General features: G+C 40.6%; 1 protein-coding gene across 1 annotated transcript in view; it reads right to left on the bottom strand.

The window, feature by feature from the left end:
* The window catches only part of LOC140235495 (kynurenine/alpha-aminoadipate aminotransferase, mitochondrial-like), a 57563-nt gene extending 36951 nt beyond the window's left edge, over positions 1-20612 (bottom strand). Inside the window, exons 1-2 of the mRNA XM_072315521.1 lie at positions 20362-20612; positions 637-736 (exon numbers count right to left, since the gene is read on the bottom strand). Of these exons, the coding sequence (XP_072171622.1) occupies positions 637-736; positions 20362-20539 (278 nt within the window). The 5' untranslated portion in view covers positions 20540-20612. The remainder of the gene's footprint in view (positions 1-636; positions 737-20361) is intronic.
* Positions 20613-22155: the final 1543 nt, after the last annotated feature.

The following is a 22155-nucleotide window of genomic DNA, read 5'->3' as shown; positions in this document are numbered from 1 at the left end:
GCCTACTTTTCCTCATAGACACACATGCTAAAAAACACAGTGATATGCCAGCCAGCATCTCCCAATACGACAGTTAGGATCGCTGCAAACACAGTGCGCGGGGTCTGTTGTACACTGTATATCATGCGTACTGAATACAACGGTTCAGTGATCCCAAGTACTGTGCGTGCAGTCAACCAAACTGTCATATATATCGGGAAGACACACATGTTATGGAAACAGTCTTTGCAGAAAAAAAAACCCTCTCCCAAAAAACATGCATTCAGCTCTCTTGTAATTTCTCACATATTTCCATCAAAACAATTTGATGAAAAATCACACTATAGAGTAAGAAGTATTACAGCCTGATAGTTAAAGTCTGTGACCAAGAAGCTTCATTGTGTTTGAAGCTCCTTGCTGTGACATACTCATTATGAAAATAATTGGAAATGCCAGAGATAAAGGTGAAGCAATCATGATTGAAAAAATGGGTAAACTTCAAACGTGATTATCTCGAAATATCACCCTTACAATATGAAAATTACATATGATGGTTCATATGAGCACCAACAATTTAAAGCACTTTGCCATCTATCCAAGAATTGCCATAATTTATCAGAACTAATTTCATGGTATGTAATTTCTATTGTGACTCACTTGAGGGTGACTGTGGCCTCTTCAAACGGGAAAAGATCCACATTAGGAACTCCAGCTGCCAGTGAAATCAGTGTTGGTGGTCCTGATAGTAGCAGCTCAGCTAATAAGTAAGGAAAATCAAAAAGACCACATCATAGATATGAATACATTTACTTTAATACAACACTGGATCTCAAGTAAACTATATATGTACCATTCCATTACATACACGTACATATCCACATAATGATGGTAATGTTTTTCAATCATTATGTTGAATTCATTCATGCATTTATTATTTGCATTTCTTGCATAATTTATAATGTGCCATTTCTATAACTTTGCATGCATTCTGAGCCTCATGAGAAGAATGTATCAAATATCAATTGTATTACACTGCATTCTCGTATTATGATACCTTAAAGGGATGGTACAGTATTGGTGGAGATGAGAACTGGGTTTTTAACTTTTTGTGAGATACCAAGAAAACACTTATGAAATGGTACAGAGCATACCATTTTAAGAGGAATTCAAAGTTTATTATTTGATGAAAATCAGGTTTGGAATGAAAACATCCAAAAAAACAAAGTAAAATAAAGCGATTGTAATAACAGGCGGGTCCCACATTTTATTAGAATCACTCTGTTTTGCCTAACTCAGCCATTTCAAAACCAATTTTCACCAAATAAACGTTGAATTCCTCATGGAATTACATGCTCTTTCATATTTCATGAGAGGTTTCTCATTATCTCACCGAAAAAAATGTTAGAAACCTGCAATTAGGTATCACCCAAAACTATACGATCCCTTTAATTAAACTATGCCAATATACATGTGGCTTGAGTACAGCAATATTAGTAGAACACATCAATAAAGTTTAAGGAAAATCGGGCAATCCATCAAAAATGTTATTTATAAAGATTCACTGTCTCCATCGTAAAAAGACTATAACAGTTCTTGACATCACTGCAGAACAATGATATAGAGAAAATTACATACTAAGGAATTCAACATACTTTCATTTTTCTAGAAAAAATGAAAGAAAATAAACTTACTCCTTTCAAAAAGCACAAGGAATGATACTACCCTTAACATAGAATGCGTCCTTTTCATACAAGTTAAACGTAAAGCGATGTCTTCCCTGCATTACAATTTGTGATTACAGTGTGTTTCAATGTAAATTAATTGACCTTTTAACCTTTGACCATGTGCGACTTCACCAATTTTCTACCTTGACTGGCATATTTAGGTGATGTACACATTTACCTGTGGTGTGAGTTATGTGGTCATAGCTCAAAGCTGTGAAAATTGAGAGTACACCAAAATACCATGTGTACACTGCTTATGGTAAAAAGTTCATTGAACTTTTAACTTTTGTCCTTGCTAGAATAAATCAATAATCGAATGTTCCTAGCACCTTTCAGTGATGTACATTGTACATGCACCTGTGGCATGAATTTGGTGGTCATAGCTCAAAGCCATGGTAAGTTATAAGAGACTACCACAATACTATGTGTACAGTGCTTATCAGATAAATGTCATTGACCATTTGACCTTCAAACTTATCGGACTTCACCCATATTCGATCTTGATCAGTATCTTTAGGTTACGTACCTGTGGGGCAAGTTTGGTGGTCACAGCTCAAATCTGTGGACACCGGGTTCAGAGTAAACCACAAAACTATCAGCACAGCGCTTCTCAGTTAACATTTTGACCTTTGACCTTTGACCTTGTCAAAATTCCCTAACATATTTGATCTTGACTGGCATCTTTAGGTCATGTACCAGTGGTATGAATTTGGAGTCATAGCTCAACGCTGTGGAAAGTTGTTGACAGTACATCACAATACTAGGTGTGCAGTGCTTATCTGGTAAAGTTCATTAACCATTTGACCTTCGAACTTTTGAACTGCAACCATATTTGAACCTGACTGGCATCTTTAAGTTATGCACCTGTGGTGTGAGTCTGGTTGTCATTGCTCAAATCTGTACAAAGTTATTGTTATTAGCTAATATAGGAAAAGCATATTCCCATACCAAAATAAATCGGAGGTAACATTTGTTCTTTTCTTATTTTGGGTCGTTTCAGGGCAAGTTTTTACATTTATACAGTTGAAATATGAGATTTTTTTCATTTCTGTAGATGAAATAAATTAGAACTCGTCAACTTGCTGATTTGAATATTCATAACTACTGGTCATGAAGTGTTTTCAGAACAGTTTTGAAATTTCAGAAAGTCGTAGCTTCCTTATTTCTTATCCGATTTTGATAATTTTTGCAATGTTTTTGCAGGGATTTTTTCCGCTTTCATATCAAGTTGATAAAATTTGGAGTGGATTTCGTCTTTAAAATATGGTCACCCATGTATAACTATTATCGGTAACACTAATTTTAAGGCAGACGATAATTAACATACATGTGCATAACCTAATGAAATTTAAGTGTTCTACACGGTGTCGAGAAAATAGTGCATTTTCAGCATCAAATAGTGTAATTTTAGCATTTTAACCTGACCTTCGACCGGTGACCCCAAGCTTCTGAAGAGAATCAGTGTCACGCAATACGACATGTCATGTATACGTTTCATGCAGATATCTTTGTCACATTTCTGAATCATGAAGAAAGAAAAAAGAATGAAATGCTTTCACTTGACTTACTGAACTTCGCCCCCATGCCCTAAAATTTCCCCTAAAGATTCTTTATCTGGTGACATAGGTTTACAGTAGGAACCATAGGGCTTACACTCTGAAATAAAGAATTTTTAAGATTTATGACCTATAACCTTTGACCCTGGGAAAGCGTACCCTCAGATTCATTGGCGCAGCTTCGTTCACTCATTATACACGTGACCCAAGTTTCGTTTGGACACGGTTTAAATTAGGTCGTCCACAAAAAGAAAAGGACGGATGGACGGACGGACAGTTGGGTAAGCTTAAAAATGCATTATGTCAATCTGAAAGAGTGAAGTGCCTAATCAACTGAGAGAGAGAAAAAACACACAGGTACACCTGAATGACTTCTGACCTACAGCATGACCTTTACAGACAGCTTCACGCTTTGAAACGAGAGATTGCTGCATCCAAATACAACTTACAATATAAAATCTCACTCGATGCGAGTCAAAGCTCCCTGACCAAAAATACACACACACAACATAAGTGAATCTTGCTGAACTTCACACAGGTACATAAGATCTCATCTCTTTGCTCCATGTGCTTTCCTCGCCACGTTTAGATGATCATTCCTGCAGCGCGATTATACTTTATACGCAAATAAAACAGAATTGCACCACATATGTCACAACACTACCGGTACATCGAAGAGCCATATTCACAGCAGTGACGTAACATCAAGACGCTTACTCAGATTTTGGATGTGCGACAATCTTCTCGAAGAGCTGAGACTGTTCAGGAAACGTCCGTAATCCATCCTCGGCATTCGTAAACTGATCGTTTCGATAATCTATTCAAATTCTACGCCTGCTTTGTTCACAAAAGTTGCCCGGGGGCTTGCACTATCTACCAACAACTAAGTGAATTCCTGCGTTTGGAACTTATTTGGACGGAGCAGAAGAAAGAAATGTTTCGTTGCTAAAAAGAAACACCCACATTATGATTGAAATACAGTAGAGAAATGGTCCCCTGGGGTATAAACAACGTACACAATTTCGCAGACTGACAAGATAGAACCAAGGAGCTACTATGCATACAACTACCGACGCCAGTCAAAATCTTTTGTGATAATCGACAAAGAAATCAGCGGGAAAGAGATTGACACGCTGAGTTGAACAACTTAAAAGCGCTGGAATCTCTCAAGGTTTGTGCTTTATCTTGAATTACGATAAAATGTTATTCATTTATCCTCACACCATTCCCCTCTTCCTTTTTTCCGTTTCTCCCCCTTCAGAATTCAGGGATTGGAGATATGAAAGACAGACGGACAGACAGACAAATAGTAGTCCTAAACTTGTATGTAGGGCCTACACGGGAATAGTTCTATTTCTTTTGACAAGAAGAAAAAAATGCAACTATGAGTAGATGCTGACAGATAACGCTTGGCATTCAGATTCGAAATACTCGATGAATCTATTCAAACAGTGGAACTTCATTGCATGAACAAAACTGGTACTACTTTCATGACATAAGTCCTATAGGTTTTTTTGAAAGCGGAGAACAGACCGATTCTTTGTAAGTATAATTCAAATCCTATGCATGATTTGTTCACAAGCACGCCCTACCTGGCAAGAACTGATGAATGCCCAGTGAATTCCTGTCTAAGGGAGTTCACGGTTAGCGCATGTCTCATTTGACCCCTACACCACAGACTTTCAAATAACATGGAAAGGACCTGTGACAGAGCATTTTTTGTTTAAGCATGCCACCTTTGTAATCAATGTCAATGAAAGCCGTGCGCAGCTTTTTGTTAAACATTATTGATGAATCACTTTCACCTGTGCGTTCTAACAAGGTGAAACACACAACTTAACATTCCAAATCCTCATTTGCCTGAGGATTCTTTTCGTTTGAAAGTCAATGGCAAATACACAAACATTCTCATTTGACCTTTATTTTGCACATGCGCAAATCGCAACCGTGAACTCTCTTATTAAACTAAAGTCGTCTCATTGGCTTGGAAACTAGGTGGCGACTTGGTGGCGACTTGAGTCTCTTCTGACTGCGGAGACGCTCCTGGGTCTCCGGGGAGTCGCGGCAGAATCGAACATGTTCCGTTTTTTCCACGAATATTTTCAAGTCTCCTAATGGTCTCGGAGACTTCTCTGCAACCACGTCACACTGCGTCTCCGAGATGTCTTCGCAACCTTGCGGAGACCCATGATGGCGACCTACCGGAGACAATGTGGAGAAGTTGCGGATGTATCGGAGAAGTCGCCGTGACTCCCAGAGACGTGGCGACGTCTCTGGGAGTCGCGGCGACTTCTCCGATACGCGGCGACTCGTGGCGACGTTCCCGCGACTGCAGGGCTAATAAGTTTTCATCTTGTTTGGAGACGTTTGGAGTCGCCTTCTTGGTGAGAGCACAAGCCATTTCTTGGTCTTTGGACTCGCACAAGTGTCTATCATAGTCGCAGCGGCTCCTCGAGTGAGTTAGGTTCATTAATTGGAGGGGGAGAGATTCATAAAGTGGTTTCATCACGCACTGTAGTGCAAACCTAAAAAATGCGCAGCTTGAATTCCTAAATTCGTTGAGCCTACTTGCCAAAATATCGAAAATCCTACATAAAATCCACACAACATCCCGGATCACTACCAAGATTTAAACAACTGTTCCTTGTGTCATTCTCAGCCTGTTTCAGCCAAATTTGTTCACTATTATACTTTGTGAGTTATTTTGCACACGGACAAACCAACCAACAAACAAACGCCGATGAAGACATAACCTCCTCCCTTTGCGGAGGTAATTTTGACAATCTTATTACAACCGAGTCTCCAGATATGGGGGAGGGGAATTTCAGGGAAAGAAATGTATAATTCTTTATGCCTGATCATTGACAGTAATATTGAGAGAGAATTAGATTCTTCGTTGACTCGGCGCAATTACATAATGTCTGAAATCACAAAAACGCATCGCACTACCTGTTTTCATTACTGTATATGTGGATGCGCCTGCAGGGAAAGGATAAAGACGCACTAACATCAAGATACATACAGTAGACTCCCATTATAACGAAGTCCTTGAGACTGGCAGTTTTCTTTCGTTATATCGAAATTTCATTGTAACCGAACAAATAAACAATCAGAATACATAGTGAGGATAACGTTGCGGCCCTAATTTTCACTTCGCTGTAACCGGAATTTTGTTATAACCATGTTCGTTATAACGCAAGTGCACTGTAGTACACCGATCCTGCGAAGCTTGAACTACTCACTGAGCACGTGAGTTGGGGACGGCTTCCTCGACGACGCGACGTCAGTTAAAAACTTCCTGTACTCCATCGGTGATCTGTAGTCATCGTTCAGATGTATAGATAATGTATTGGTTTGTATCAGCGTTTGCAATGTATACGAAACGTTGTCCCCTCTTTAGCACAAATTGAGAGAGGATAATTCACTCGTTATCATTGCTGAGCACAACCGGGTGATGCAACGAGTACACGCGGTACCAACTTTAGGAACCAATGCAGCCTTTACCGCGGACTTTGCAACTCTCTCCTGAAACTGTGTCACACAGCTGACTAGACCAAAGTACACACCAGTGTTTGCTCTTTTTGAACTTTGCCCGAGAATAAATTAGCAGACAATAGATCAGTTTTCTATGGCATTAATGATACCTGCTGAACAAACCGAGCGAGATTTTCTCGGACAAAAAGCGCTGCAGTATAGGTTCCCTACTTTCCGCCGACAAAAGTTTGCCATTTTCCAAAAAGGTTTGCCATTTTCCTATACGTGCACTCAGACTTCAAACATTCGGAACAAAGATGTAACATTGCTTGGATGAAGTCATGCACAAAACACGTCTGAGTCTAAAGCTAAATGGGCACTAAGCCCAGAGCAGCTCATGATTTTTCGATTTACAAGATATTATAACTGGAACACTTTTATCATGGCTTCAAGTAGACATTAATTCATTACGTCACATTCAACCTCATTTTCCTCTATACATCCATATAGGCCTACTTGTCCATGTGACAACCAGAAAGTCATTCCGAGACTTGCCCGGCATACCTAATCCTTACAAAGCGGGATGTGAAATAGATTCAACGTCAGTGGGATCTCACGGGGAAAACTTTTCATGTATCAGTTTGAAAATATCAGTTAACCGACACACTGTCAGACAATACGCATGATCCAATTGTAGTACCATCCTGAAAGCAAACCTCGCAATCCAAGTTCTGTAATTATAGGGATCAGTCCTTCACAAGATAATGCGATCTTACCAATTGGCCATGCAATCTTTGACGCATCCTCAGCTTCTTAAAGGAGACCTCCGGATGATTTTCAGACCTTTACATTTAAACAACTATATATCAATTGTATTGAGTACAGAGTTTCAGAATTTATAATGATTAGGACGAAGAGTAAGAAATGACGTTTTCAAACTTTATAACAAATTGCAATGAACAAGACAAGTATGATGGCATGGCAGCCTCACCATAAGAATACATGAGTTGGGGCTCAAGGAAGCAGAATAAAAGAAGAAGGCATGCATAGATTATACACAGGTGTACTTGCAAGCAAGCGGTATTGTAATGGAACTACACTGCTTCATTTCTGAAATATGTGAGTCCCCTTAAAAGGCCGTGTCACACCTTTCCGGGCAAGCTTTGCGTGCGACTTGCAAAGAACAATAATTTTGACTACCCGGAGGTCCCCGTATAGATGATCCGCACATGACAGTACCTAGCACGTATCTCAACCGCAGTCGCCCGGAGGTGCGCATGCATTTTTTTCATTTTTTTTTTTCCCGCAACCATGTTTAGGCCCTGTCACACCTTTCCGGGCAAGCTACTCGGGCTTGTTGCGTGTAGGGATTTTTCAGCATACGGGAACATTTCTGAGGGCGGACAAGGATTTTGGCGAGTCAGTGCATGTGTCTTAGACCCCGTTTACAGTGCGAGCCCGGCCTCAATTGCGCGGCCGAGCCTCGCAATTTTGTCCGTTTACACTACTGGGCTCGGCCGCGCTTTTAATTCAAACCTTTCAATATTTTGTCGTAGTGGCGCTCTGCTTGTAAACAAAACGCAATTTGGTATAGTCTGGTTTTCAGACCCTTTGCCAACTGGATTCCGTGGCGACGAAGTCGCCGTTCGGGCAAAGGCCTTTGCCGAAGGAAAAATCTTTTGCAGGACAAAACCACCTTAAACTATACTAGCTTTCGACGTTGAAGGGGTTAATATCCTGAATAGCGAAATAGTACGGGCGGAGGGTTTGCAAGCCAGACTAAAATTGGCCGCGCATTTGGCCCAGTTTGCGTTTACACTGAGAAAAGGCCGGGCTCGGCCGCGGCTCGGCCGCGGCCGAGACCACCTCCAGAGCGAGGCCAAATGCGAAGCCAATTTTGGCCCCGTATTTGGCCTTTTGCGCGTTTACACTGAAGCGGGGCACTGTAAACGGGGTCTTACTTGCTGGACGCGTTCTACTTAAATTCTACTTGCGAGTATACTGTGTGACCTTTGTACCAGTCGCGTGGGGGCTGACAACTCAGTGAAGGAATTCTTCTGAAGGAATGGCAGAAGTCCCACAGAATGTCATTATCTTGGCTGCATACGGGACTGCGAACTGCCTGCGTGGGAGTTGCCTGCGAGGTGCTGCCGCTAAGGGCCTCCTACTTGCGTTCTGCGTGGACCTCTCCGGGCATCCCCGTGACTCACCCGGAAAATTTTTGGTCATGCTCAAAACTTGGCTGCCGTTAAATCGGACTTGCGTGCGCACCTCCGGGCAACTTAAGGCGAGATACGCGCTAGGTACTGTCAGGTGCGGACCAACTGCGGAGAGCTCCGGGTAGCAAATTTGTTTCCCCCCCCCCCCCCGCAAGTCAAGCCGCAAAACTTCCCCAGATGCGGTATGACAATGCCTTAGGCATGCTCAAAACTTGTTCCGAGTGAGTCATGGGGGTTCGCTCGCAAAGGTACACGCAGAACACCAGTATGAGACCCTTACCAGCAGCACCTCGCAGGCAACTTCAACGCAGGTACATCTCAGTACCTGTAAGTCGCTCGTAACAGAAAACGGATCGGTTTCAAAGCTCTCACGCAGGTCACACAGAATACACGCAAGTAGAATGTAAGCATACTTCAAAGTACTTGAAGACAAGGCAGCAATGTTTATGGAGCCAGTCGTGCTCTGCATTCACAATTACATTTACTGTGCAGTGACTATATGTGGTACAACGCGAGTATATTATTTTTATGGAAATGATAAATGATCAAACTAGGCCTTTCTGTGTTAGTCGTAGGGTTGCAATCCTTTCGGTACATCAGACACAGATAACTAATATATGCAGATAAGTCTTGATATTCATATTTTTTTCAATAAGACGAAATTAGTAGTGCAGTGGTATATATGAAATCAATTACATCATTATCATCTGATTTTGAGGATCCTTTAAAAGACTCTCATAAAAAACCCACCAAAATCTATTCTTCGATTGCAGATTCAGTTTAATCATATATACTCTATTGTACAATGAATCATTCATGATAAATCAACAGTATCGTTCTCATCAAATATTTGGACAAGGATTTCCTCAGATTTTATGTTTCTCATATATTCTGTCCTCGCTGTCGGTGATAACCTCACTACATCAACAAACAAGGAAAAGTAGAAATTACGCAGTGCGTAATATATGTCCCCGCCGGAAGTAGCATTTTGTAGCAAAATGTACAATATAGGTCAAAAATCAAGGTCAAAGGTCAAAGAAGTCAAAGGTCAAAATTCTGTGTAGAAGTTTTGAAGCCCTCACCTAGTGCCATCGCATAAAGCAAACGGAATCGAAATCAGGTTTGAAATGGCGAAGGAGTAGCATTTTGTAGCCAATGTACAATACAGGTCAAAAATCAAGGTCAAGGTCAAAGAAGTTAAAGGTCAAAATTCTGTGTAGAAGTTTTGAAGCCCTCACCTAGTGCCATCACATAAAGCAAACGGAATCGAAATCAGGTTTGAAATGGCGAAGGAGTAGCATTTTGTAGCCAATGTACAATATAGGTCAAAAATCAAGGTCAAAGGTCAAAAAAGTCAAAGGTCAAAATTCTGTGTAGAAGTTTTGAAGCCCTCACCTAGTGCCATCGCATAAAGCACACGGAATCGAAATCAGGTTAGAAATGGCGAAGGAGTAGCATTTTGTAGCAAAATGTACAATACAGGTCAAAAATCAAGGTCAAAGGTCAAAAAAGTCAAAGGTCAAAATTCTGTGTAGAAGTTTTGAAGCCCTCACCTAGTGCCATCACATAAAGCAAACGGAATCGAAATCGGGTTAGAAATGGCGAAGGAGTAGCACTTTGTAGCAAAATGTACAATACAGGTCAAAAATCAAGGTCAAAGGTTAAAGAAGTCAAAGGTCAAAATTCTGTGTAGAAGTTTTAAAGCCCTCACCTAGTGCCATCACATAAAGCAAACGGAATCGAAATCAGGTTAGAAATGGCGAAGTAGTAGGATTTTGTAGCCAATGTACAATATAAGTCAAAAATCAAGGTCAAAGGTCAAAGAAGTCAAAGGTCAAAATTCTGTGTAGAAGTTTTGAAGCCCTCACCTAGTGCCATCACATAAAGCAAACGGAATCGAAATCGGGTTAAAAATGGCGAAGGAGTAGCATTTCGTAGCAAAATGTACAATACAGGTCAAAAATCAAGGTCAAAGGTCAAAATTCTGTGTAGAAGTTTTGAAGACCTCACCTAGTGCCATCACATAAAGCAAACGGAATCGAAATCGGGTTAGAAATGGCGAAGGAGTAACATTTTGTAGCAAAATGTACAATATAGGTCAAAAATCAAGGTCAAAGGTCAAAGAAGTCAAAGGTCAAATTTCTGTGTAGAAGTTTTGAAGCCCTCACCTAGTGCCATCACTTAAAGCAAACGGAATCGAAATCGGGTTAGAAATGGCGAAGGAGTAGCATTTTGTAGCAAAATGTACAATATAGGTCAAAGGTCAATGTCAAAGGTCACAACTGAAATTCTGTGTAGAAGTTTCAAAGCTCCCATGTAGTGCTATCATATAAAGCAAACAGAATCAAAATTGGCTCATAAATGACAGAGAAGGAGCAAATTGAACATTTTGATCACACACGGACGCACACACGGACACACACACGTACGGAGCCCGTTTCATAGTCCCCTGCTCGAACTCGTTCGGCGGGGACAAAGAGTGCAATTCCATACTATATAATAAACATATTACAGTGCACTCCCATTACAACAACCACGGTAATAACGAAATCGAAATTCTTGTTACAACGAAGTGAAAAATTCAGGTCCCCAAAATCACCACCTATACAGGGTGTCCAAAAAAAAGCGGAACGGTGGATTTTCAGTACCTTGCGTTCTAAAAGTGATATATTTTTTGACATCATTAGAAAGAGCATCTTCTGCAGAGGACCATGATACCAAAATCATTAAATTTGGTTCAGTACTTTTTATTCTACGCCATTTCCTGTATATGCAGTCATTTTCAATTTTTTGCGACTTATGAGATATCAATTTGGGTGCGACACGCGTTCCATACAGTGAATTGTGTTAACAAGCTCGTTGATCCATGTCAACAAAAGATAACGCTTTCATATTGGGCGCGCGCGCACACACACACACAGACACACACACACACACACACACTGTTTTTTCCTGGGCCGTGCCCAATGTGAAAGCTGTATCTTTTGTTGACATGGATCACCGAGCTTACACAATATTCACCGTATGGATCGCGTGTCGCACTCAAATTATTATCTCATAAGTTGCAAAAATCCGGCGAAATTTGAAAATGACTGCATTTTCAGAAATTGGCGTAGAATAAAAAATGCTGAACCAAATTTAATGATTTTGGTACCATTGTCTTCTGCGGAAAATGCTCTTTCTAATGATGTCAAAAAATATATCACTTTTAGAACGCAGAGTACTGATAATCCACCGTTCCGCTTTTTTGGGGGGACACCCGGTATATATTTCTTACGCTATGCAGTGTTTGGTTATCATACCAAATTTCGCTAAAACAAAATAAAACCGATGGTCCCGATGACTTCTTTATAACGAGAGTGCAGTGTAAATTTGGCTGAATATAATAATAGTAAAACGGTGTACAGTGCATCCCGCTATAACGAACGCGGTTATAACGAAATTCTCTCAACAACAAAGGAAAAAGTCGGGTCCCAAAATTCTTATCTATATACCTTATTCTACACATACTTTCCTATTCCGTTACAGCGAAAGTTCAATATAACGAAAGAAAACTGCCTGTTCCAGAGGACTTCGTTATAACGGGAATTGCCTGTAGCAGTCACGTACTGACGTCACCTCATTTCAGAGGTCATCTAAGAAACCGATAGTTGTTCAATTCATCCGCCATGTACTATATTCACACACAGTCACCCATTCTTTCTCGTCTTCTTTCTCACTGTTAAAGGAAGTTGACATTAAACCTACCAGGAAGATGAATTTCGTGTGTGTCTTCAGTGAAAGAAGTAAGGACTTATATAAACTTAAAGTATCCAATGATGAATATCAGAGGCTGAACAAATTCTTTGAAGTTCATCCTGAAGTTGCAATTTATTCTATACAGGAACAAAAAAACTGTATAAATGCAAATTTATTAAACGAAATACTGCCATCTCTCTTTCCCCTAGACCAATTCACACTTGCCCTTCAATCAAATAGGGGAAATTCCCTACGCTTATATACCAGAAAAAGGATGGATACTTTTAATATGTAGTTACTTTAGTGCAGTGATCATAAAAACTTCGACTAGATTACTCAGTTGTCCTTTCGCACTCGCCTTTTCTTCTTCTTTTGTTCCTTTTGGTGATGTGATAGGACCCCTATACGGAATTAAAAACGACTGATTCCAACGACAGGTTTCGTCCTTTTCAAGAATTGTCTCGTGCTGATGGTGTGCGTCTATACATTTGTGACTGCCGTGGTAATTTGGGTGAAGTACAGAAGAGGAAGTAATTTCACTGAGAGGAAAAACAAAAATAATGTAAGAAGAGGGGAAAAACCCTAGCAATATGCCCAGGCAAGCCCGGGTGACATCAGTGCAAAAATATGAAGCAATGAGACTCGAGTAATATTAAAGTATGATTTGGAGACATCGTCGCTTCCAAAATTGGTAGCGAGCTATATAAATACTTCTGACAAGTCCATGACGGGTCTTTTCTTTAATATTTTGAACATTTTCTCTGTCAGCTGTCAGACGTCTGATTCGTTTACAAAATTTTATAAAAACAATATAAAAAATGATTAAATTTGTATGTTTTGCCTTGTTTGTTTATTAGTTTGGGAACAATAAATTGTGATACAGGAGAATTTAACCCAAATATATATGTGAGGGAATCCAGCAAATATTAGACATCAGCGCAGTTTGATGAAAATAAGATATTCCGTTCCGAAGTTATGAGTTTTGGTACAGCCATCGCTGGGCTGAAAGACCACATGTCTAACGTATGAAAGTAACCGTGAGGCAGGCGTGCCAGGACGGTCCCGACCCCATTAGAACGTAACGGGCCGGGAGGACACGTAGACCTTACTGAGATCCTTGGTAGACCTTACATCAATCCTTTGAGCCTCTTGGACTCGGCAAAACCTTTCTTATCGGCCCTTCTCGGATACCGTGGCAGACAGCTAGTGTATGAGAAATCTTAGCAAGACTAAAGCTGCGTTTGCACCATGTTCCCGGCGGCCACGGCAGCCCCATTTGCCCGAAACGGATTGCCCCGTTGGCAGATGAGACATTCTCCTGTTTTCCCCCTTCGCATTCTAGTCTTGTTCGTTCCAGTCCTCGCCCCGGTGAACATAATATAGCTATCAGACGCTGTTCTCATGGCGTCTGGTCAGGCTAGACTATATCAATATTTTCCGTGGCGTCCCGCTACGGACCTCCTCTAAGTTTTGTTACGGGCTATTACGCGCCGTCGTGTTTCGTTGCGTTCACCCCGTTTTATCACGGCATACAAGATTCCCCATTAGCAACGGGACTGCCGTGGCAAAATTTTTGACACTTTAAAAATCTGATACGGCATCCACGGCAATCACGGCCTGTCATGTTTGCCTATCCCGTCTCACCGCGTTGTTTCACGTCCATCCCGTTTTGTCCATGGTGGTCTGAAACGTGGCTGCCGTGTTTGCGGGAAACATGGTGTAAACGCAGCATTTACTAAATTTGAATACGGACGTGAAGAGGGGGTGGAGATGAGGCCGAGATGGTCTGCTGTGGACGTCGTGTTCACCATGCGACTATACCGTGTACATTACTGTATACCCCGCCAGCGCCGCATTTTAGTGCACATACATGTACAATCACTAATCTCAACTACATGGAGTTCAATGGTAACAATCCATGCACCTCTGTCCGCAATATTGCGGATGACCATTACTGTGTTGGCATATCAAAGGAATATTACAGCGGTTGCGTTCTACAAGAAGGGTTGTCGGGGTAATGTCACGGTAACGTCAGGGTAATGTCGGGATAATGTCACGGTAACGTCAGGGTAATGTCGGGGTAATTATCCTATCTGGCTGGGTACAATTTGGCAAAAGTTACAGCGATAATGTCCGAGCAACATTTTTGCGGAGACCGTTTTATGAGGCAGGGGTAAAATGAAAAAATACCCGAACGTTACCCGGTCGTTGTCGGGATAACTCTAAAACGGGGATTTAGTGTTTCATGCTTGCTGCAAAACTACCAGCAACAGACAGACTTCCATTTACAAGCTTGTGGGGTGCGTCAGGTTGTTTAGGGCCGTCACCTTCCTGGTTACTGAAATGGACGCAGGGTTTCCTGCAGCGTAGCCTATGCGTGGGGCCTTCTTCTCGAACGGGATATCACCAAGGGAGATGATATCGTATCAGCTTCTCGGAACATCTGTCAACACGATCCCGACGGACCTGGGAGGTTGGCACAGCGGGGTACAGCGGATGCATCACCGCAGGGGCACGTCAAGGCAGAGAGTATAAGCACTTGGTGTACACATACACGAGCTCATGAGTATATAATGAAGTATATAAGGAAGTGCTTCAGTTTGAACCTGCAAAGTGCCAGCATGACTAATACAACTCTAACAGAGTGGGAGGGAGCTACTTTACAACCTCGTTGCCCTACCTGGCAGTTTGCCTGGGTATAAGGCCTACATAGTTTTGTTCAGCTTCAGAAAACCCTGTGTCCATTTATAACCAGGCAGATGCATATTTACCCTGAACAAAGCAATCTAGCTAAACAGCTATCAAGTGCACTCAATAACGTACTGTACAACATGGTACAAACTTCCAGGAAAATACAAGAAAATACATAGTACTTACAGTATAAAAAAACTTTTTCGGCCTCGATCATATACATAATCTATATCCAGTATTCCCTTAATTGACCTATATTGTATTTTTTCTTTGAACATTACAAATTTACTGTATGGTGTACTTTGTTGGTGCATGCTTTGAGAATCAATTAGGGGATTATATACTAGATAATCTCTTTAAAAAAATCCGAGTGAAAATATTCACTCTTGAAGGAGTGAAATAAAAAAGAGTGAATTTAGAGTGAAATTGGAGTGAATTTTGAGTGAAAATGTTCATTTTCACTCATTTTGGAGTGACCTCAGGGATCACTCGAAGATTTTGGAGTGATCCCTGAGGTCACTCTAAAAAGAGTGAAAATGAACTTTTTCACACAAAATTCACTCCAATTTCACTCTAAATGCACTCTTTTTTTTGTATTTACCCCTTTGAGAGTGAATATTTTCACTCGATTTTTTAAGAGAGATTTTTCTTTCATTTTTTATATTAACTGTCATTAGACTCGGCCCGATTCTATCAACCACGTTTCTTGTCATACTAATGAGTTGTTTATGATAATCAGCATCAATCACTACTTGCATTCCACTAGAAATGCCGCTATGGCGACTGGTACATGCATATATACAAAGTTCCATGAAGATACCTTGAAATATTTGTGAGATATGGAGAAAAAAGTGAAATTTTAACATTTTCACTTGAACTTTGACCCTTGACCTTTGACCTCATGAGCCAAAACTCTCTCTGGGGAATCTTTGTTTGGTAGTTCATGTATACACCAAGTTTCAAGAAAATACCTCCAAAACATTGCAGAGATATAGGGGAAATAATGAAAATTCTGAACATTTGACCTTGACCTTTTGACCTTTGACCTTGAGCATATGCACCCAAACGTTGATAGGCACAACTTCGCCCACTCATACATATACATGCCAAGTTTCATAGGATACCTCTAAAAGGTTTTTTTTTAGATATGCTGTCCACAAAATTGATTACGGACGGACGGACGGACGGACGGACGGACGGACAACCCGAAAACATAATGCCTCCGGCGACACTTAGTGGCGGAGGCATAAAAATCAAATCATTCATCAATCATAATCTTGATCCTTTAGCTTTACAGCGCTTTATCATGAAAATAATTTAGCTGATTTAGTACTGACTTCGGAGATCGATTCGTAATTCAAAATATATTAATGAAAATAAAAACAAATAAAATAATTCAAAGTATTCTTTTCTGTTTCGACACTTACTTCCTCTCCTACAAACGTTCTCACTGCTGTCATCGATGTACTGATTGAAAACATTAAATTTACCCATTGTAACTATCAGAATTGAGTTTTCAGAACTTAATTATTCCCAAACTTCTTGTTGATTTCGTCAGAGAAACCGCCAAAACGAAATATAGGGCCTAGAACTAAAAGCATACCTCGAAATGTGGCGCCAAGCAAAGCCAACCACATGAAATCACAAAGTTTAATAAAATAACAGAAAGTATTCCTCGAGTTACTTACTGCCTGATAAGCAAAAGCCGCATTAAGACTAAGGCTAATCGAAATATTATCTACAGATTTACTTCTAGAAAATCACCATGTGTACTTCAAGATTTTGCCGCATTTTTAAATTATATAATTCACCATTCATTATTCGCTATACAGCATTAATAAAATATTTATTCACAACTTTCTGTATACAGTATATTGTAGATAAAGAATTGACTCTTTGATATTTTTGTCTCAAGTTGTCAACGTTTGGTATTTTGAGCAGATTCAAGGTATTCAACCTCTTGAAATTATATTACACTTGCACTCTTACTCCAATACAGCTGAAAAGGTTTTCACGATATTTGTTATTATTCTCGAGTTACTAATCCACTGTGGAAAAGATGTTGAATTCTGCAGCAGAATAAAACAAAACAAAACAGAGAGTGGTCAATAAAACCCTTGTTCCCAGGCTACCGCATTGTGGCTTGTCAAAAATCACTTTCCCTGATTCCAACTGTTTCCCTGTCGAAACCACGTGAGGCAAACTCTTGCCTCGCTTGACTTTAATTTCACGTGCAAATTTACCCCGAGTCTCTCAGAATTATGTCAGTTTAAGACGTGCTGTGCGTGTCACCTTGTTGAAATCCTTGAGCGAGTCAAATATTAGTACAATCATGTACAGTATATTATAATCTAGTCTGTGAAAAACACAGTAAATCCATTTCTAAATGTTATTCATTATCAGTGAGGCAAATAGTGAGGCAAATTGTCCAACTTCAGACATAGCAGCTGCCATGCCGGATGCTCCAACAAGTGTATACTTTACATCATGTCAAACGCACTACACAAAATGTTTCATTCACAGTGGAATAATGATGAATTGCAATGTCTACTTTACACCTGTTGATGTACAGCTGATGCATTCTCAGACAAAACTTTACAACACATGTATAAGACTTTCGAATTTCCAATCCAATGTAAAAGATAGGAGACTTATTTAAAAGGTATAAGACAATTATGATATCTGAACAAATTCCAACTTTCAGGATAAATGTCATCTGAACAACACCTTTAATCAAAACTATCACTTTGATCCCTAGGGATAAAAATTCACAGTACACACACACAAACACACACACACACACACACACACACACACACAACCTGGAGTGATACAATAGACAATGATTATATGCATTACAATATTTATATGCATTAGTCCAATACTCTGCATTTTCACAGCAGAAGTTCATGAAATGTTTTCTACCTGAAGGCATGCAGGAGGCTTGCATAAACTAGCAATATCTAATGTGTACAGATACACTCACATGAACGTAGACAATATAAATCGAATTACACATATGAAAAGTTCTTGGCTCTAGATGTTGTCTGGATAAGCCATGGCAAAATGTAAATGCAACTTGAAATTCAAAATATCAGTGAGCAACAAGAAGGCAGCATAACTTTCTGTGTCACTATTTGAATGGTAACTTACAAAGAGCGATAATTTTGTTGTTGTTTTTATTATCATTTTCAAATGACAACAGATTTCACCGAGAGGGCAATGGCAGAGTGTGACTCAGACTGTAGGTGACTTACAGGCAGCAATCACACGTCATAGGTATAGGCTAGAACACCCATTTATGAATCCAACTTCAGAGCACTGTATTTTATGGCGACCATAACTGGGAGGGGGGGGGGGGGGCTTCCACAGAAGAACAAAAGCACTTTCAATGGGTTATGCAATGAGTCAGGTGCCTTGCTATGTCAGAGCATAAATTAGCTTTTGTTAAGAACACTTGAAGCCCCCAGTTCGAAATTGCCATGAAAAAGTACCGAAAAAAAAAAAAAAATAGGTCTATACCGGTGGACAAGTTGAGAAAGCTCAGGAGAACTCTCCAATCCTGACAGTCCAACCTTCCCCTAATTTTTATGTGGCACAAATTGTGATCCGTCAACGGAGTGAAAGCAGAAATCACAGCTCATGTGAAAAACCGTGTACTGAAGATTTCATTACAATGTTTATTGCTATGGAAACTTGATTATGGAGTTTGATCATGTAGGAGTAAAAAAAGGGAAAGTTGGAACACTTAAGCATTGCAAGAAGGGCCTTCAATGTAGTCCCCTACATGCAAGCTAAATCTGATCGTAACATGAACATGTACTTAGAATTAAATATACCCTAAATTTCACAAGAGGCAGTGCATTTGAGACTAAAGAACTACATGTATTGGTTATTTAATAAAACACTAACTCATGTCAGTCAGAAGTGGGGGGGGGGGGTTCCAAAAAAGAAAAGAAAAGAGAAAAGATGATTCAATGGGCTATGCAATGCATAAGGGCATGCATTGCCATGTCTGTGCATAAATCAACTAGTAGTATTGTTAGAGATACTGAAGCCCCCCCCCCCCACATGGCTGAAATAGATATATCAACATAACAACAGCATCCAAATTGTACAGGTCTGTACCTATGTACCTCAGCTGATTTTGGAGGGGTCGACATACAAAAATCTCCATAGAAGAGAAATGAAAGGAAACTTCTTTTCAAGCACATATCAAAGTTATAGTAAAAGCTTAGAGTTTGCTTGGAAATTGACACTGTACTGCAAAAACCTATAGACAGTTCCCCCCCCCCCCCCCCCACCAGCTCAGAGTTTTTGATGAACTCTCGTATCAGGGAGGTGGAAGAAAGCACCTCCCTGCTCGTATGTAATTCTCTCTCTTTCTCCGCTCTTTCTCTCTCCTCTTCCTTTAATACACTACACTATATAAAGTTGTAATTCCATAATCAAACATCAGATCAAGGATTCAAGCATTCATTCTCGATTTTAAATTAACTAATGTCAACTCGCTGTATGCCGCGGCACAAGTGCTCCGCTCATCTTGTGTTTACCGGAGCCCCCGCTTTGCTAGCTACATGTACCCACGTACGTACCCACCAACCATGCCAGCTTCTTCCAATATGCACAATATGTGATGTGATAATGTGTTGGAGAGTGACAACTGACATTTGCCTTCGGTTTATCACGCCGCCTGCGAGGTATGTATTCAAACATACGATACCGGTAATTGAGTAAACGGAATGGAGCTCAGCAGCTCGCTATCCTGGATCCATGGACTTACTGGGCCATTGGGGCCGGGGCGGGCGCCGGGCGCAGCAGGGTACCTGGGCTGGTGGGCGGCATGCGGCAGCTGCAGTGCAGTGATGTACTCACTACTCGATCATATCCATGAATTCAACTTTTCTTCTGGAAAATGAATGGTCCATATATCATGTAAAGAATGCCTGCTTAGATTAAATTGGAATTTTGAATTCTTACCCAACTTTCTTATAGGTGATGGTTTACGGGATGAGGCAGTTTTCGCAATATACTTTTGATAATCCACCGACTGGACAGGAACTTCGGAGCTTCGGTGTAGTCCCGCACTACTTGCAACGATGCTGGGTCTCACATCAGAAATCATTGCTGAACTTCGTCGTAGTAGAAGAGTTAACATACTGACCTTCGACCACGTTGACTTTGACCCAGTTTACGGCTTTCGAAGATGATTATGATATAAGCAGCACTGCGGGGACAAGGAAGACGCTCGGCTTACTAATTTCTCAGTGGTTATTATACCAGCCAGCCAGTAGCCCGAGCGAGTAGTGTGTGCCTGCTCCGTGTACTGAAGTACACTCGAAGTACGTAAACATTGAACACACGATGGCACACACGTGTTTCGTGTGGTGTACTGAAGGACTGCCCTACACAATCACCCCATGTACACCAGCTTCCCTGTGTACAGTAATTACCGTCCCCCTACAGTATGCCATACCACGCGACTTGCGACATGATACGATGTAGGCCTATAATCGTCCAGCAGACTACACGTGTAGTACACCGCACTTGTACTTCCACGTTTGTTTTGGTTACATTTGCTTCAGTGAGTTGTTTTGCTTTAATTGGGTGTTATTTGATATTATCCACTACCGTGATCTTGAATGTATTCATTTTTTAAGTACATTGCTGTAATCTGTGTTTGTTTGTTTGTTTGTTTTTTCCTGTCTTTTAGTATCTTGTTTACTGTATTTAACCCCAGGAACCTCGGTTATATTTTATATTATTACCTATACGAGGTAGTTTTGCGAGGCAATTACAGTTGGTATTTTGCAGGGTCGGGAGTTCAGCGGGCGACATTAGAGCATATCACGAGCATCCGGGGTTTTACATATACAGTGGACTCCCGTTATAACGAAATCCTCGGGACCGGCAGTTTTCTTTCGTTATATCGGAATTTTGTTATAACCGAACAAATAGACGATAGAAATACATAGAGTGGATGACATTGCAGCCCAAATTGTTACTTCGTTATAACCAGAATTTTATAACCGTGTTCGTTATAACGGGAGTGCACTGTAAAACAGGGAGGTGGGAAGAGAGATTCCACTTCTCTTCCCACCTCATGTAAACATTCCGATCGACCACGAAGAGAAAACATTCAAGGACGTCGCTTGCGTGTCGATTACACCATGGACCTGGTCCATGATTACACGCACCGCAGAAGAACGCCGATAAATCAACTCATACAAGGTCGACCACTTCCACTAGTTCCAGCAGCACGACGCGTCAAACAATGACTAACTGCACAGTGACCATCAGTTATTACAACTCTCCAACTTGAAACAGAAGCAAAAATAAAGTGTAAAAGCGTTCAGATGTTTGAAGTTCGCCTGTTACAACTACATATGTATCTTTGAAGTTGGGGTTGAATGATATACATTGATGAACAATTTTTCAATTATTCGACATGTTGGTGATGATCTACAGGTAGTCAAATGTGGCTTGATCTATATCATAGTGTACAGCTGTATTCACATATTTTCCTAATTTACCTAGGGGATAGGTAATAATTATGACATTGACTTACCTTGAGGGAGATACCAGATAAATATTACCCGCACTGAAAAAATATTGCCCTCGTCTTCGACTCGGGCAATATTCTTTCAGTTTGGGCAATATTTTCTGGTATCTCCCTCGAGGCCAGTCAATATTATATAATCATTGGTTGTTATGACGATTGTAACAACCGACCATGTCAGTCAGGTTTTGTGTGTGTGTGTGTGTGTGTGTGTG

Source organism: Diadema setosum, chromosome 11, assembly GCF_964275005.1.
Source record: "Diadema setosum chromosome 11, eeDiaSeto1, whole genome shotgun sequence".
NCBI lineage: Eukaryota > Metazoa > Echinodermata > Echinoidea > Diadematoida > Diadematidae > Diadema > Diadema setosum.
Note: the sequence above shows the minus strand (reverse complement) of the source record. Positions and strands in the feature narration are given on the sequence as shown.